The sequence below is a fragment of the Topomyia yanbarensis genome, chromosome 1 (genome assembly GCF_030247195.1).
Source record: "Topomyia yanbarensis strain Yona2022 chromosome 1, ASM3024719v1, whole genome shotgun sequence".
Classification (NCBI taxonomy): domain Eukaryota; kingdom Metazoa; phylum Arthropoda; class Insecta; order Diptera; family Culicidae; genus Topomyia; species Topomyia yanbarensis.
In genome coordinates this window covers 204,858,520-204,877,396 of record NC_080670.1, presented here as the reverse complement: position 1 = coordinate 204,877,396, position 18,877 = coordinate 204,858,520, and the positions used below count along the sequence as shown (strand labels likewise).

The window sequence follows — 18,877 nt, the reverse complement described above, 5'->3', positions numbered from 1 at the left end:
AATCACCTTCGCTTGCATCAGGCAAGCAAACATAACACACAATTAGCTAGGCCGATCAATGGCCCAGTTGAGTTGTTCGAATAAACTTTGGGTCGAGGAGGGCCAGAGTTCTCGAAAAGTTATGCTACTCCCGTCATTCAAGATCCATCATCTTGAGGATTATCATTGTGAGCCCTGTCTTGGGGTATTTTGGGTTCGCGGAAATGAAACGATTTGAAAAACGTAGTACGAAAAGTTTAAAAAAAATCAAACTGAAATTATAGACAATATGAGTACTTATCTGTGCGGTGTTTTTGTTGTGAAAATGCAGTTGAAACGACCTATTTTTACCTATCAGACACAAAGCAATAGACAGTCTACTACTTCCACTAATGTGATCAGACGGCACATTATGCAAAACCATACTCAGAAAGAGCTATCAAAGTTGTTTCTGTTGTTTTGGGAAATATAACTCCTAAAGCTACGTACAGTATCTCAAAATAAACAGCCAGCACCATCAGTGAGGAAACGAGAAAAAAAATAGTGAATTAGGTCGTTGTTGGCGAAGGAAAAAAATGTTACATTCCTACACGCACAATGGCAAGCCGATTTTTCAATTTTATTTTGTTTCATGTTAAGTTCAAAATTATTTTAAAATTATTTTTAAATAATTTGTGAATCGTTTCTAAAACATTTTCAGATATTAGAAAAAGGCCATAATTTGGGAATAAAAAATGATTTGACAGGAAATTTGTACTTGCTGCTTAAATCGCAAAATGTTTACGACAATTGGAGCCATGAAGCAGAAAATTGACTGAGAATTGATCAAGTTTGAAGCAATTTTCACATTTTTGTTCCAATAACTTAAAAAATGTTTGATCGACGAGTTTTGAAAATTGTATATAGAATCTCTTTTTACTGAGTAAATATAGCGTAAACAAAATATATTTATGAATGTTAATATTGTTGAATTGATAAATGTGGTCAAAGGTTTATTGTATTGCCACGCGAAATTTAGGAAAACGAAAATCCAAATATGCTGCCCGCACCGGGGCCTTTTTGTCGGTCACAAGGGAGACCCGTCTCGGCAAACTACGCCATCTATTTCCACGTCATGGGCTGGGACGTAGACACGATTTTTTTTCCGTATAGCGATTAACGCAAGCAATCACGTTCGCTTGCTTCAGGTAAGCTAGGCTGGACCTTACCGATTTTGGGTCCTGTATTCCATCAGGACCCTGGAAATGATTAAAATGTTCATTGTTCTTTTCCGGTTGCTAACAAACGGGGGCCGCAATCACTAGCTTAGTCCTGGCACTAAGTTAGTGTCAGATTCTGATGAGACGAACTCGAAACGTACAATCCCTAACAATTGAGTTTGATATTATTTTCAAAATTCGATAGTTCGCCAATCTTTTCTCTCGCCTAACGCAGCAGTGGCTAGTGTCTTAAGGTGGTTGTCAAGCTATTATGTAACGTAGAAAGAAAGTGCTTAACGTCATTTGTCGGCGGCAAGTTTCCTCACGGCAGAGTTTCAAATTTCCAAAAGGCAAACTTACGACGGGGTAATAAAGTCGTTGCTTTCGCATGTTGAACGCAACGCATAATTCATGAACAACTCCCCACCTTTTATCAGTGATTATCTTTTTTTTTTTCTCCACGCCGCTCGGCGGCAACTAATTAATTGGGGCAAGTTTTCACTTTCAAAAATATGCGCTGAGAGATCCGCACGCTCTTTTCGCTTCCCCCCCCCCCCCCCCCAGCAAAAAAGGTTCGACGACATCGAAGATGGCGACGCACGGCGGCGTTAGCGTCTAATTTATTTCCATTCCTATGCTGTGTGGCAACACGTTATTGTTTTGATTAGGTTTTTCACATAACATCCATCCAATGGTTGCTGCGATGCCTGCGATTTTCTCCACTTTGGCTCGGTGCGTTGCTTTTTTATGTTTTTTAACCTTTCTTGTGTCTCATGGTGAGGTGAATGAAACTGAAACTGAGTCAGACACATCGTCATCAAGTGCCGGTGTGAAGGGGTATGGGCTAAAATCAAATATTGATTAAAAGGAAAATATGACATCTTATAAATTTTAAACATTTTTTTAAAATAAATTTTATTTCTTAAATTATGTTTTGAATTGTTGAGAAAATTTGGAATAGATTCAGAAAGAAAAAAAAATTCCTGTGGTCATGATTATTATACTTAATTCGTTACTAAGTCGGAACTTTCAAACTAGAAACATTTCACATTTATTCAAAGTTTCTAGAACCTAACCTAACTAAATTAATTGAACGTGGCAGCCATCCTCCACCCAATTAGTCACTGAATAATGTCATCATAACAAATATCGAGCTAGTAAAACTTGTCCATCCCATAACCCATCACTCAGCCGGATAGTTTAACCTTTGAAGCACTTTCACCGCAGCTAAACAACGATTAACTTCATTCAGGCCATTTTCAATTAAGCACTGTTTATAACTTTATCGCACACTTTGCAGCAGCGCACCCCTCGCTAACGAGGGGTGGAGGGTCCATTCAACTACGACCGTTCACAACCGGCATCCATTGACGGACTGACTTCACAATGGCCACTATCGACATCACCACCGGCACTCATCCCCCGTTTCCTCTTCCAATAGTTAATCCATTCGTCCTTGGCTTCACCATCACCAACATCGTCGCCAGAGGGCGACGAGGAAGTTTGTAAAATCTCATTATCACCCTCGTCCCCGTCGTTGGTCACTGTTTCATCGATTTTTACACCACGCTTAGCCTTCGACTCATCGGTTGACCTAGTGCCGGCCGGATGGGTTCCTGCGAACGAAAGGAACTAAATTTTCAACGCGCAATAATTTGAAACTTGTTTCAACAAACCTCGACTCGACGACCCCAACGGTCCGATCCGTGAGGTAAACATTCGCCCAAAGCTGACTATCAGTTCGTCCAGCAGTCGGTTGCTGGTCACCACCGAACCGGGCGATTGTTTGACCTCCGACATCACAGTTCGGTCGTTGGCTTCCGCCCCTTCTTTAACCTTAACCGCCGGATCCACCAGCAAATATTGATTCTTTTTCACCTCCTCCGCGAGAAAGGTTTTAAACTCATTTCGAAAATAGTCATCGATAAGCCGCCAGATCCCGGCACTGTACCCCAGGATGACAATCACCAGGAAAAAGCTCCTCAACGCAATCAGTATCATTTTGAACTGTCCCCTTTATCTCATTTTCACACACTTTTAAACTCTACAACTCATCCTCATCGTCTCCCTCGCCGAAAATCAACGATTTTATCACCTCAAAGGACTGCTGCATCTGGGGCCAGGCGACGGTAAAAAACACCATCAAGGTGTTGGCGATTACAAACAGTTTCATCATGTCCACAGCTGTGTCAACCAGAGAACGAGAAAAAAACCGGGATTAAAACATGCTCTAACCCGTTCGAACGCGCCTACGCCTACCTTGCGGCGATCGTAAATATTGACCGAAGCCGGAGTTGTATTCCTCGTCTACATCAGCGGCGGCGTTGGTCGGATCGACCACCGGCTGCTGACGGCGATTGCTGCCATCGAAGTTGGCTCTGGTTGAGGGGTTTCTGTTGGATGCGGATGAACTGTTGTTGTTGTTGTTGTTGTTGTTGTTGTTATGTTTGGCTTTTGATCCTTTGCCTCCGCTTGCTCCTCCTGACGATCCGGAACCTTTGTGGGGTGGCTTTTTATTGCCACCGGAAGGCATAGTCGAGCATTCGATGTGTCGGGATGATAAGCTTCGTGTGTTTGTGTGTTTGCTTGTGTAGTGTTGTAATCCTATTCCGGTCTGGTGGGTGTAGGGCACTGTGAAAATAAAAAAAAATACTTCTGGAAATGTTCATAATATTCAAGGGTTTTATATAGTTCTACGATTGACAAAGTTGTTAAATTCAACAGAAATAATTTGAATGGGCCCTTATATTAAAATCTTGAATTGGAGAACTCGAAATAATTGTTCAGTAATTTTTAACAGAATTTTTAGATTATTAGGGCTTAAAATAAATTAAAAATAAGTTATATTTAAAAAGAAAGTTAAAAATCAATCAGTTAAAAATATGAAAAAAAAACAAAAATTAGAAAATTGAATTTCAGATTTTTTTTAAAACTGCATTTCAAGATGACTTATTTGTCAATAATACAGAAATTTTCAAAAACATTCTAAAATTCTCAGCAGAGGTCTCATTTTCCGTCATCCTTCGGAAGGAAAGTAATGCTGTTTTCTGTTTGTTGATGGTTCGATATCCAAGATGCAGATAGTGAAGTCATCTCTTTGGCGTCGGAAACAGGCACTCAGTAAAAAGTAAAATTATTTTCTAATTTGTCAGAACTTTCAAAATAGATTTTGCTGAGTAGCTCAAATTCAAGAATTTTAGCACATCTTTTGGCTTGAAAATTTTAGCTCTACATTTCACTGCGTAGATGGGGCCACCACTAAATTTTCAACGGGGAGAGATGCTCGAAAAAGTATCAATTGTTTGCTACTTCAAATCTGCGAAGACTGTTAAACGAAATCCGTGCATGGACGCTCGAATCTATAAATAGTGATGACTACATTCATATCAGTCTCAGTGCTGGCAAAAAACTGGGAATATGTTTTCAGTATACCGATGATGTCTTAACAAGAAATGATCGCATTTCTCAAAAGCGTTCAATAGAGGAGAGTTGAACCGAAATTTGGATAACCTTAACGAAGACATGGTGTCTTCAACAAAGTTGTTGCGAACAAAGCGTTTCAGTTACGAACTACTTTGTTGAAGACAGAAATGCTCAATGGAGTAAGGGTCATTCAACAAAGTAAAGCTCTATCTTTCTTTTATTAGAAGAGTAAAAAATATGAAAATAGCAGAAATAAAAAAGAAAACAAGAAATTAATTATTGTGAAGGTGAATTTGTGAGTTTTTAGCTTTGAATTCAATAACTTACGTTCAAGGTTGTCAAGATTTTCGGGATCCAATAGATTTTTAATACGGGTTGAACTCGACTTTTTGCCTTTCTCAATAGAAAGGTATTGCAATTGCTCTGAAAACCGACTTTTTAACGGAGGCCCGGAGGGCCGAGTGACATATACCATTCGATTCAGTTCGTCGAGTTCGGCAAATGTCTGTGTGTGTATGTATGTGTGTGTGTATGTATGTGTGTGTGTATGTGCGTCTGTGTGTGTGTACGCGAACATAATCTCACTCACTTTTCTCAGAGATGGATGAACCGATTTTTACAAACTTAGTCCCAAATGAAAGGTGCAACGTTCCCATAGGCTGCTATTGAATTTCTAATGGATCCGACTTCCGGTTCCGGAATTACAGGGTGATGAGTACGATCACGCAGAAAATGTCGATTTTAAGAAATTCTGCAATGAATGTATAATGGTGAAAATTTTTCCAAAATGTGACCACAACTGCTTCGATTTGTAGTACTAGGTCATTAACAGCCATTCAAAGTCTCTTTGGTCACATTGGCCACCATCATCGGTTCCGGAAGCCCCGGCGGAAATATCCAAATTCAGACTAACAGTCACATCGGTTTCTCGGAGGTGGCTAGACCGAATCAACCAAACTTAGTCTCAAATGAAAGATGTTGCGTCCCCGTAAATGGCTATTAAATTTTATCCCCAACCGACTTCCGGTTCCGGAGTTACGGGTTGTGGCGTGCGATCACAGCAAATTGTGATTCAAACCGATACCCCGATGGAAGCAAAAAAGGTAAAAAATTCGCTACAATGTCTCTCAAATAACTTAACTTTGCAGTTCTAGGTCACCGACGGCCAAACAAACTTTCGTTGACTACATTGACCACCATAGACGGTTCCGGAAGTGCCCGGGAAAAGCGGCCATCTTTCATAACTAGCAAACTCATATCAGTTTCTCGGAAATGGTTGGGCCGATTTTCACAAACTTAGTCCCAAATGATAGCTATATTATATCCACAGATGTCTGTAAAATTTCGCACGGATCGCTTGTATGGTTCCGGAAATATAGACTGAACGGTCCGATCACACATGAAATTCCCATATAAGCCGGAACTCAATTTTTTTTTCAAAGGGGGGAAAATGAAATTTCAGAAATCGAATTCGTATTTTTGATGCCAAACATCTTTAAAATGCATGAAACGTCGAGATTTAATGTTATCTCGAAAAATTTTTTTTTATAAAAATCGACTTTTTGGGACTTTGCCGATTTCGCACCTTTTTTCAGTTCAATATTACCGTGGCTGTTTTTTCTTTTTCAAAATTTTAGAACTCGAATAATGATTTATTTTCCTGTATATAGTTGTCATGTGATGTATGATAATAAAATGTAATATATGCATTTAAAAGTTTTTAATGAGTATAAACAACACACACATTCTCGTGATTCATGATTGAGAAAGGCACAATTGCACCGCTAGGTGGATTAAAATAGGTTTTTTCAAAATGAAGAAGCGGGGGTGAAATGTTACCCAGTTTCGTCATTTAGCTTCGATGAAACTGAGAATTTTTTTTTGGTTGAGGGGGATCGTTTTAAAGGTTTTCGGAAACTAGATCGAAATACAAATTGTTTTGATGAAATTAACAATTGCACCAAGTGTCATAACTTATCACAAAATGCAGCATTTCTTTCTCAAAGGCTAAGTTCTTACTAGCAATTCAAAGATGCAACTAGTCGCAACATTTTAGTCACTCTCCATGATTATCTTTTGATGTCTCTTTACAGTTTCGTCACATTGTATACTAGGGTATAGCAAAAAAAATTTTTTTTTGAATTCTCAAAGGCCCCCTCTCATATTGTGACAAATGTCAAAGTAAGCTCAGATGCCAAATTTCACATCATTTGGACAATTTTAGACCCCCGCCCACTTCGCTTGAAATTTTTTGAAATTGGTACTATGGGAAAATATGGAGGAAAAATACATTAAATGCAATAACTTTTGAAGTAGCAATCAGAAAATTAAAATTTATACCTTTTTTGGAAGGAAATAATCTGAGTATTTGAATGGAGATATATTTGTTTCTAGAAAAATACGGGAAAGTGGGGTACTGTGTCATTTTGGCCCCAAAATTCCCTATTTTTAATGATTTTTCTGTTCCGTGATGCAAATCATACATATTTTGTAGTTTTTCTAATGTGAAAAAATCTCAGAAATCGAACGGAATCCTTTTGACCTTAGTCCGAATACGAGAAGTTGGGGTTATAGGGCTTTTTGTCAGTCATGTTAAATTTTATCATTTTCTCATGCATATATCTCTATTATTCTTCAATCAATTTTCATAAAATGTATCTTATTGAACGTGTAAAATTCTGAGGAATAAAACAAAAATAAAAACGTTAAAGGTAAAATTCAGAAACATCAAACTTTTTGATATTTACTCTACAAATCTCATTTTTTTCATCATTTGTCCTAATACCTCAACTTTCCCTATTTTTCCAGGAGTGAAACTTTTCTCGTGTGATCCCTAAGCATATTTTACACTAAAAGTAGTAAATTAAATAAGAATTTTGTTGTTAAATGGAGTTAATATGTGCGATTTTATGATAAAAATGTGAAATCGACACTATATGTCAGATAATTTGATGTTCCTGAATTTTACCGGTAATGAATCTATTTTTGTTATAATCCTAAGGATTTTCCACGTTCAACAAGGTATAGTTTATGAAAATTGATTGAAGAATAATAGAGATATATTCACGAGAAAATGATGAAGTTTAATATGAATGACAAAAGGCCATTTAACCCCAACTTCTCGTATTCGGACTAAGGTCAAAAGGGTTCCGTTCGATTTCTGAGATTTTTTCACATTAAAAAAACTACAAAATATGTATGACATGCATCACGGAGCAGAAAAATCATTAAAAATAGGGGATTTTGGGGCCAAAATGAACCAGTACCCCACTTTCCCGTATTTTTCTAGAAACAAATATATCTCCATTCAAATACTAAGATTATTTCCTTTCAAAAGAGGTATGAATTTCAATTTTCTGAATGCTACTTCAAAAGTTATTGCATTTAATGTATTTTTCCTCCATATTTTCCCATAGGACCAATTTCAAAAAATTTCAAGCGAGGTGGGCGGGGGTCTAAAATTGTCCAAATGATGTGAAATTTGGCATCTGAGCTTACTTTGACATTTGTCACAATATGAGAGGGGGGGCCTTCGAGAATTCAAAAAAAAATTTTTTTGGCAATGCCCTATTGTATACGGCTACATCAGGGTGCCAATAAACATTGTCATCTAAAACGTTCAAAAAGGGGAGCGTGTAAAAGTTTTAGCATCTTACAAGAAGTCCGCGTGAAAAATTTGAGTCTAATCGGACATGATTAAGAGATGCCACAAAATTATCAAGATTCGAAACTGTTCACTAGTAAAAAAAACACTGAAACCTTTTAAATTTGCAAAATCTAATTATTTATGTTGACAACAAATGTCAAAATCTGGTGACGTTCAGCAAAAAAAAAATATTTTTGTGAACTGCAGTCCTGATATTTTTTTTTTAATTTTACAATGTCAAGTCTTTGAAATACATGAAAATACTACATACTTTTTCGAAAAGTTTTTGTATTTTTCAAAGTTTCAAAAATTGCATTCCCAAATTGAAATTTCATATCAACTCAAAAACTCCACGAGCAATGACGCTAGATGATTTTTTTGTGATGGCACCAGATCTCATGCACCTACCAAAACATTCAACATCAAAAATACGAAGAGATTTCGGAAATTTATAATTTTTTACTGAAGAAATTTTTTGAACTGTTACAATTTTTCGGCACCCATTAAGAGGGGATTCGGGATTTCTGCACTGTTCCCGTTTGGGGGCGAGTATAGCGTAGTTAGCAGCATAGCTGTGTTCGTGTCGTCACCCCGCACATAAAATTATTTTTTCTCTAAAAATATTTTTCCAATTCGAATAAAAAGGCGAATGACCTCAAGGTTAAAACCTCTACAACCGAAACAAAAATAGATACCCGTTTGTAACATAAAAAGGGCACTTATATTCAATAAACGCCATCGGTACCCTAACTTACATTACCCTACACATCACTACGCAATCACCGAGAGCGACTAAAATGGTGCGCCTGGTTGCCACTTGAACTTCCTCTAAACAGCACAGTCTGTGAGTCAAAATTTCACATCAACTGCGAGTGGTCGTCGGAAAGTGTGAGCTTAAATTTGGTACCCCAGCTGCATCATTGAGAAATAATATGAAAAACACTTACCCTTGATTGCTACTGTGCGGGACACCTGATCTACTTTCGCCCAAAGTATCAATCTATGGTAAGATTGAAGCGCATTCACAATGTTGGTTTATTCGACGTCCTTAATTTGGAAAGCTTGTGTGCGTAGCATAAATCTGTAATTCTTCCGATGAAAAGATGTGCTTTTAAATCTATCTATATGACTTCACGTCCTTCCTTAGAATTTACACAAATTGACATGAATTCAAGTAGGTTCGAGTTTCGCAAACTCGCCCCAGAAGTATCGCAAATTGCTTGAGAAATAGTGAAGTCTTTGGATGCTGCCTACCAAGCGAACTGTGGAAGTTGGCGGTTTTCAACTTGAACCTGGACAACAAATTGTACATTTTGTGACTTAGAATTGGTTATAGGTAACTATCCAAAGCTTCCCTATTGGGCAAGAATGGAAACGCCATATGTTCTTTGGAGCGTATGTCAGTTGAATCTCCGTTGAAAGCAGCGCAAAACAATCTTTCGTACCTTTACGAAAGGCAAATTGAGATTCTGATCACCAGTCGTTATAACACTGCAATCGGCCGATACGAATTGTGGTCGAAAGTTGATTGTCCCGGTTTATGAACAACAATCGCTGTTTCTTGTTGGGTATGGACACGCGGAACAATGTTAAGCTGCAGAAACCTGTTGAATCAATTTAATTATCGACACTATACTGGGTCAGGCAGATCATTCACATATTGAGTATGATTCTGCCTGGCTCAAGAGCCATGACACTAGTGCACCTGGGAGAGTTCATTGATATATGGTCTGTGTTAAGTCAGACCGGACCAAGTCGCAAAACATCAAAAAAATAGTTAATGATAGCACTGGATAAAGAATTTCTTCATCTACATTCCACTTTTACCGGATTTGAAATATGAAACAATAAACAAGAATTATGGTAAAAATTATTTTCCAATTATAATGTAAAGGATGCTGCGATTCAAATTTTAAACGCGTTTTTCTCGAAATCAATGCACTGTCGCTTAGTCCGGTCTGACCTAACACCGACCATATGAGAGTCAATTGTGTAATTTTCCGTCGATACATCTCGTGCAATTTTCCGCATAGGAACGGATTACGATCGTTCTATTATTGCAACGTATAAAGTTCATTGCGTCAAATATTTCTCGTCTTCGTTCGTTGTACTTCGATTTCGCATAATCAAAATAGTTGGACCGCAATATATTTCAGGAAATCTTTAGTTCGAAAAAATTCAATTATCGTTTCATTTTTGTTAAAAATTTTGAACGGATATAATTTTTACACGGCCTATTTCTCGTGTGAAGAATCCATCCTCATTCAGGATCTGCGCTGAACATAATTTTAGCCGTTCTCTCTCTCTTGTGGCATTCCAGCTATATGTCCGGCCAATTGTAGTCTGCCGTGATTAGTAAACCTTGTGGTGTCACTAGTGGCTCTTGACAGCGCCTCATGTCCGTGCAGAGCAACAGGGAGTATCAGCGTTGTTTATCGAGAACGATGTGTGCAAATCCCGTAGACTACGGGATTTCAACTGAATACGCAAAGCGTAGAAAATCCTATTTGCAGCCAAAAATTGCTTTTTAACTCATAACTATCTTCGTTTACACATGACACTAGTGTTTCAAGCTGAACAACCTCATAACGCATCCATTTCTAGCTTGGACGTAACACCAGCTACCATTTGCTTTATTTTGTCTGGTGGTTTGGTGACTGTATCCGGAAGCTAAGAATCATGTGAGCTCTCGTGATGATAGTGCCGTTGCTTTGCACACAGGTTTTTGGTATCTACTTCTGATAAAGCTGTGCGCCGACGTATTCTCGAAAACCCTACCAATTTGTGTATTTCTGGAACGAGCTTGACGAGTAGATGATGAAAACCGGTGTTTGACGCCATTCGAAAATCCGAAATATCAATTTACGAATGAGTAACATTTTCGATAACTTGAAGGCTGACATCTGAATCGATTTGGATTTTTAAAGGGCTAAAGACATCAACTTCCATCATCTACTCGTCAACCCGTCACTCCAAAAATACTTACCGGTTAGAAAGAATTTAGTTGAACCGAACGTCGCCATTTTGGTTTTATTCGGTCAAATTCGATTTCCGCCGACCGACGAACATCGGGAATAGACAAAAAGCCGTCCTCTCTATAACCTACGCCGGGGGTTGGGAATGATGGCGTGATACAATAAATTAAGCCAAAAGTTAAAAAAGAGTGGCCTGAAAAGTAACAACTGTCTGAAAGGGTTCTAGTTCCAAATCAATGTCGAACACATCGTACCTAATGGATGATGGTCTTAATGTAGTAGACGAGTTAGTCAGACCGTCAAGAAGAGTATCTAAACAAAAGATACTGAAAGAAAGCGTCGAAATAATCCAATGCTTTGAATTCTCGGAATTGTGGTGTCCGTCACATTCTGGTACTGGGCGAAAGAGCAGTAATTACGACTCTTTTATAATGTCCTATACTATCAAAATACAACATCAACAGAGATATAGGAAAGACACTACCAACTGCAAGCCATGCTTCATTTTAAATTGCAGCCTTATTTAGTGCAAAAAGACTATTTCGATAAATTGTATGCATGCGTTGAAAAATAACGTAAAACGATCTCACCAACGTCCGGCTCTTATTCAATTTAATGATGACATGAACTTTTCCTCTATTATCGATCAACCAAGGCGATGAAAGCGGAAAGAACGGGTGTACTATTTTCTAGCTCGAATCACGTTGCAAGACAATCTCTACGCAGAATAGCACTTGTCGCCCGACAATTTCACAAACCAACACGCAATTCAACGGAATAAGTCCCGGTGAAGGGTTTCTGTTTTAGATTAACTACAATCTCTGTCACTGAAAAATCTGAAAAAGTAGTGTATGAAGTATGAACGAGCACACTTCATTTGAGAACAATTGGCTGGAGGTTGCTTCAAATTAAAATATAAACGCTCGCGTCCACGCGATCATACAATTTACACGTTCCAAAATCTGAACCGTGCACTCAATATCACAATCATATTCACGGGCCGCTGCAATTTGCCTCTAGCAGTGCTTTAGTGGGTAACATTTCTCAGCTCGTCTGCACTCGTGGTGAGTGATTTTCGTTACGAACCATTCCGGAAATCCAGCTCCAGTTTAATTATAAATAAAAACAAACATCATTAGCAAAGGAAACTTTCTTCTCTTTAGCTTTAAATTTTAAGTTTCTGTATTCTTTTCAATCGTTTTTTTAGATTTTTAAAATAGCAAATGGATGGGGTTTAAACAAAAACCGAGAAGCACAGGCCTTTGCAGTCGTTCTGTTGTTGCGCCAAATCGAGCAAATCACTCCTCAAAGCAGCATCAATGGTCCTCATTTTATAGTCATCTATCAACAACGATTTTCCTCCTTCGGAAATCGAAAGAATATTGGTGTTTCTAGACGCTTCTCGAGTCCAACAATTTTAAGAAAAAGCGGTTTTGGAATCTTACATATGCTAGAAAAAGCATGACAGGGCCAAGTTAGGTTACATACATCTTGAAACATTAATTCGAGTGTTAAACCCGATTTGGTTCCCTAGAGAGAATCAGTTTATACAAACCTGCCGGCATCGAAAGGCAGAAACTACAGTGGGCTGCATATATAGTACGATTGCCGACAGGAAGCCTAGTTCAGTTAAGGTCAGCAAAGAATTTGGAAGATGTCGTTGATTTCTGGGTAGCAATGGCATTTGTTACGTTAGAGGTGACACCGTTTTTATGGTTATATATCTAGTAACAATGTTTGGTTCGCTTTGACACAGCACAGACCAACTATAGGAACTTTGTCTTGTCAATTGTTAAAGTTTCCAGAATTTTGGCCACGCGTGACTTTCTGAAGGCACTGGAGAGAAAAAATCCTTACTCAAGGTAGCATCCGCGGTCCTTATTTGTTCTATATTCTTCAATGACAATTTTCACAATCATTTCCTCTTCAGTCCTTCTAATCGGGCGAAAGTCGAATGTCAACTGTGTCCAGTTCCATCATATCAGAAACATTGCATTGTTCGAATGGAAGAAGCTATGAGAAACACTTAACTTTATTTGCCGTACCACTGTAAACCACGTGAGGAGCTGACGCCCGCTAGGAGGTTGATATCGCTGTTATCTTGCTCTGAACGAACGCAGTCAGAAGGCCGCGCGCCATCCGGCGGCAGAAGCCAAGAACTGATTCATTGGGTTCCTTCTTCTATGGCGCAAGAAGCGATAAAACAGGGCTCTCTTAGACTTTGTAATTTCTTTTTCTTCTCTTCCTAGTAACTAGAATACAGTGAAGACACATTTTATGTGCCTCTTGCTATATTTTAGATGGACAAAATCGGGACATGTTTCTTTTAAATAAACCGTCTATAGTCTCTAGAAATGGTCTAATAATCCTTTTTGATTATTTAGTTTACATTTTAAAAAAGGTTTAAATTACTATTTTTGCATAATTTGCATCTTTAATCTTTTTATTCGAATTTGACTTAGTTCGTCTGCGAGAAACCATCAAATGGATGGGAATTTTTCAGCGTACTTGAACCGACTACATAAGTCATTAACAAAGAAGATCAACATAAGTGGACCCAGGGGACTACCTTGTGGGACGCCGACGGATATATAGAAGCTACTAATGAGTGGATGTTCTTCATCCTGACAAACGTAGATCTGACCTCCTCAAAATTGCTGAAGTCAAATTCAATCGATTGAAATAAGTCTTCTCCAGCATTGGCAATGCATATCAATTATCAAACCGTAGCATCAGGATTTGCTGTGAGATTGAGCATTCTTCCATTCGTACTCGTGAGTGAACTCATAAAAACCAGCTGCAACCATAGTTTCCTACAGGGTTAGGGAATCCTATTTACTGATTTAATGCTGATATAATGCCAGCACATACGAAATATTGCGCTAATACAGAATGCAGAAATTGACAGCCTGTTATCGGCATGATAAAAATGAGGAATGTAAAAATACTGTTTAGAACTGTATATGACTTCTCTCTAATGATATGTAATCAATTTTTCAGCCCGAACGGAATTTGGATGACGGGGTGTCGCAGCATTTTGTCATCTGTTCTGATCGCCACTCACCATAGGACTAGTTCCCGTCTATCGATGGCAGATATTTGATTTTCTATTACAACCAGTTTCCCTCGGTGTTTGAGATAGCAGCAATCCAGTCCTCGCATCATAGCAATCCATGCTTTTTTCTCGTTTCGTTCCCGCAAACAGATTCCTCTGTTCCACAGGTTGCTTCGACGGGAAGCTGGAAGTGGTGGGTGGATATTTTTCTCCACCGAAACCAAACTAATTTTGAGGCATCTGATTGCTTTGTTTTTGTGTCAGACGAGTGTACCAATCAAAATAGAGGGTCGTGATACGGCTCCGTGTAGAGTCACTAGGCGTAAGTAAAGTAAACAAAACAATTCTATTTCCTTTCAGTTAATATTGTGGGAGACGTGCTCGTCCTAGAAGTTTTCTTTTCGTGGACTTTTACTGGTCAGAAGTACGTTATACATTTCTCTGTGTTGGGATGTTTATTTCAAAAGAACTTTCCATCGAAAGCTAAATTGTGGAATTGAAAATTTCACTGATTTCTACAGATTTGTGTAAATATTCCGATACGTCATCAGCTTTTGTGATTTTTTTTTATATTTTAGGCATCACAAGTGGCAACATAATTTTTTAGACTTGAACTCGGATTTTAATATAGCATCACTAACCCCCACAGGGAAGTCCTCTTGATGCGCTGATATTCGTTCTATTTCTTAATGACCTCCGGTGGACTCTTAGATAAGTTTTTTAAGAAGCTTATCAACATTGAATTTTTCTGTTAACTCACATGTGGTCTTTCGATTGTGATAGATAAGACTAGCACCTATTTATAGTAGCGAATGCCTGAATGAATAAAATTCGCCAACCGAATCAAAGTTTCTGAACCGCATCCGAGACCGTTGGCCGTCCTATTTGCCCAATCAGTACGGTAGCAGGTTCAAACACTTCGAAGTAAGGACGGCATTCAAGCGCGAAAGTACCTACCGCATCTGCTGTAGTTGGAAAAATCGATCGAAAACTCAAAAACGAAACGTCTCTAATTGATAGCTTCTCCATTTTTCACCGCCTACTTCGAACTTGAAAGGTTTCCCACCAAAGACGGACAATCGGATCCGCGGCAAGGTGTCAAAGTAAGAAATGGTCTTTTAATTAAATTTAGCTTCAATTACCGAGTGAATTTTGTTTCCTTTAATTTCTTTCCGCGAACAGTCCTAGAAAATTGTAACTTAATTCTACTTTATTTTCGTCTTTGGGATTATCGAAAGAATCTGATCCGGGGAAAAACGGAAACGCAACAACCCGTCATGGTCCAATTTTCCACCGCATTGGTTCGTCCGCGGTACGTACGTCCGTAAACAACAAGCCAAGCCGAAAGTTGATCCATAATAACGCAATTATGGCGGTAATTATTATCTGCGCGTTTCCGACGATGCTTCTTTTGATTGTTCGGGTTTTTTGGTTAAGGAGGCGGGGATCGGCACGGAAAACCTCTCCGTCCGCTGATAAGTCAAAAATCGTGGGTGGATTTTATTTTCAATTGCAAAAAAAGTTATTCTTTCAAGTAATCGATTTTTGAGGTTAGTGATTTTTTCTTCGATTATGAATTTAAAGCTTAACCGGGTCTTAAGAGGTTTCCAGCCGTGCCGGAGGCGCGGGAGCTAAGCCAGCTTTTATCGAGGTTTTGAAACACTTCTCAAGTGTTTTTAAAGCGGCTTTGGTTCCTTCATTAGCAACTCACAACGTTTCGTCTAGCTCTGCTGCCGTCCGTAACTTTTAATTAACAGCTTCCTCCCAACCCCCGCTGGTTGTTTGCCGTGCAGCACTGCGCTGCGAGCGTGTGTAATTGTGCTTTTGTGTGAGTTCGATGTTTTCTGCTTTTCCGCACTTTTTGGAAGATAATGAGTTGAAACCATTTAAAATGTATTAGCTATTTTTTGCTTCTCTGGCTCTGCCAAAAATGGGTTAAAAGTTTGGAACCGTTCATTTGTTTGCGGTTGAAATGAAACAGAAAAACACAGTTGGCGTGGCCGAATGAGGTTAGGTTGTTTTCTATCTTGACAAAATTTGCTGCAGTTTGAATTTTTTCAACAACCCACGAATTAATCCTGTTCCATCTAGTAAGCCATGAATAGCCAACCTTAAATTCAAATTCGAAAATGCCTGAATGCACACTTCCCGGCTCACTCCGACTGTGTAATGTGCAATCATACTTATCCAAAAAAATAAAACGAACCCGCACACTATTCTCATTCGCAACTCGTTGTTATGTCCCTACGGCGTACTCGTGCCTATTTAGTCCCTTTTGCACAGCCTGCTAATCGAAAATGTTTCTATACATGTATCTAGTAGACTCGTTCGTCGTCGTGAGTGAGTGAGCGATGAGAGGCGGGGTAGGCTGTCTGATGCGGGAAAACTCCACCGAGGTTTACAAAAAGCTTTCATTCACACACAAACACAAGGCTTCGTTACAAGTCCGTAGCCTACTACGATCTTGGCTTGGTGTGTTCTAGTGAGGATGGATGCCGAAATGGATGATGGGGGAAAAGGGAAACAATTTGCATTTCCATTCCCTTTAGTCTACTAGTACTACCCAGCTGCTCTTTCCGATGCCAATTCTGGACTGACAAAAAGCCCCCTCCAATGCCATTAGAAGACTCAGCCTTCGGGGAGCCCCCACTCTCGGAAAACTCCAACAACGATGACGACGACGACGACGACGGCTGTGTTGAGTGGTTTGCAAAACTCCACAGCTTATTAAAAACTTTTGTTTCCCATATATTCACTATCAACATCGTGTTCAGGTCCGACCAGGCCTCACTCGCTCGGAGTGGGTGGTTGGTAGGTTGGTTGGTTGGTTAGTGGTCCCGTTATCATCTGCTTGTCATATTTTCGCACCGATTTGCACTGCACTTTGCTGGATGGTTCCGACCGCCCTCAGAAAGAAGATGGAACCACTATCTCTGCTGGACGGTACCAGCAGCTGCAGCAACTCACCGAACCGCAGTAATTGTCTAGTTTCGGGATTGCTTCCGAGAGGAAAATGCACACAGACGATGGTAAAAAAACACACAGTTCCGGTTGTTGAATTGACCCAGTTTTAAAGTTTTGAATCACTTTAAAAATATGTCTCGGCAGCTGGCTTACCTCAATTCTACTAAAAAATGGCCTACTATTTAGATCACTATTCACAACGTCCGTCCAATGAGCGTTCGAAAAATGTACTGACAAGGTGTCATATCAAACCGAGCTGTAATTGTCGGTTGTGCAATGTAATTTTCTTTGTAGCTACTAGAAGAAGCCATTCAACCTTCCGATCGGGTGACAAGTGACCAGTAGAGAGTAGCAGCAACAAGTCACGGGAATGTTTGACCCACCTTCTTCTATCTATTTCCAGCACTTTACGCTTTCCACGTATGTATGTGATAGTCTAATCCTCTTACGTAATGCGATTACATACATTAGTTAGGTTATGTTGGTGGTATCCTGTTCCGTTCAGTTACGGTTCTATTATGGTCGGTCGTCCACTTGCCGTTTTCCGGTGTTTGGATTTTTATTTCCATCGCTGATAGCGGGCATACGATAAAGGGATTGGGTTTGTTTGGATGTTTGCTTGCATCCGGTAGATGTCGCCCCAGTAGGGGATAACGAATGACAGCACTGCTGACGACGCTGCTCCTGAAAGGTTCGGGATTAGGGAAATGGAAGGTATTGACCGACTATTGAATGGTGTATTAGTTATTTTGTTGGAATCCAGGTAATTGGAGTAGAAATGAGGATGTTTTTTTCTCCACACGAAATCGTTTACGGAATGATGATTAAACTGGTTATTTTCGGATTTGGAAATTGCATAAAAAGAAATTTCTTTACTTTGATCGTTGAATAGTTCAGCGAAACCTAATTAAAATATTACGTTGAAAATCTCTTTCGATTTTTCAGGTTCTCGCATGTAATAGATATAGTATACTTTTTTTTCTAAATGGTTGGATGAAAATAGAAACACGTCTCAACTAATTTGACACTCTATATTAAGTGTACTTCTCAATTGATCCGAATGATCCTAAAATGGATGTCGGAACAAGATTCGTCACCAAAGATCCGAGCTTCCATTTAAAATCAAACATATTGAACCGGGTTCGACCGTATCCGGACTTCTTTCGGATCAAAGATAGTCCGTGAAGTATTCTAATATTCCGCAAGACGCAAACATATTCAGCTGTGCCAGATATATCGAAAGTTCGCCTAGATAAGCTCAGGGTTGTGATATTTTGTCTAAAGCAAACAAATGAAATTACTCGGCGGCAAGACTTTTATAGAAAACTAACGCGTTTGCATGCCCGCTCACAAAGTTGAGATCGATGGTGTAGTTATCGATTCGAACGTGGCTTGCGTGGCTCTACTGAAGGACTGCTTAGTGTCTTCTTCGTTTACATCATCGGTTGTTTGTTGGTCCCGCGGGTCATGCATGCAGTTTTGACTAATTAAAAGCAAATGAGTCTTCGTAACACTATTTTTTCTCTTTTGGCACGCCGCTTAATATATCAGTAAGAAAAAGCTCTGCGCCACAAATCTGAAGCAAACAGCGCCTGGTCACTTCAAACGAAACAAAAAGTTTCCAACGCTTCCGGGA

At 39.2% G+C, this 18,877-nt stretch overlaps 3 protein-coding genes across 3 annotated transcripts in view; 1 reads left to right on the top strand and 2 right to left on the bottom strand.

Annotated features, from left to right (window-relative positions):
- Positions 1-18,877, top strand: part of LOC131689005 (uncharacterized) — a 261,847-nt gene that overhangs the window by 28,456 nt on the left and 214,514 nt on the right. The window lies entirely within an intron of this gene.
- On the bottom strand, positions 2,173-3,179 carry LOC131689028 (uncharacterized). Its single transcript, XM_058973767.1, has 2 exons — positions 2,855-3,179; positions 2,173-2,794 (listed from the first exon to the last, which is right to left on the bottom strand). Exons 1-2 carry the CDS (start codon positions 3,177-3,179, stop codon positions 2,520-2,522), a joined length of 600 nt encoding a protein of 199 aa, XP_058829750.1. The 3' UTR covers positions 2,173-2,519.
- Positions 3,223-17,496, bottom strand: LOC131689035 (CAR1 transcription factor). Its single transcript, XM_058973781.1, has 3 exons — positions 17,395-17,496; positions 3,438-3,809; positions 3,223-3,362 (listed from the first exon to the last, which is right to left on the bottom strand). The coding sequence occupies exons 2-3, from the start codon at positions 3,709-3,711 to the stop codon at positions 3,223-3,225; spliced, it is 414 nt and encodes a 137-aa protein (XP_058829764.1). The 5' UTR covers positions 3,712-3,809; positions 17,395-17,496.

Excerpts from the sequence above, each read along its gene's own strand:
- LOC131689035 (XM_058973781.1), bottom strand. The coding sequence starts at position 3,711 with ATGCCTTCCGGTGGCAATAAAAAGCCACCCCACAAAGGTTCCGGATCG. Across the intron at positions 3,363-3,437 it reads ATATTTACGATCGCCGCAAG|CTGTGGACATGATGAAACTG; the intron begins GTAGGCGTAGGC and ends TGGTTGACACAG.
- LOC131689028 (XM_058973767.1), bottom strand. The coding sequence starts at position 3,179 with ATGATACTGATTGCGTTGAGGAGCTTTTTCCTGGTGATTGTCATCCTG. Across the intron at positions 2,795-2,854 it reads GTTGGGGTCGTCGAGTCGAG|GAACCCATCCGGCCGGCACT; the intron begins GTTTGTTGAAAC and ends TTTCGTTCGCAG.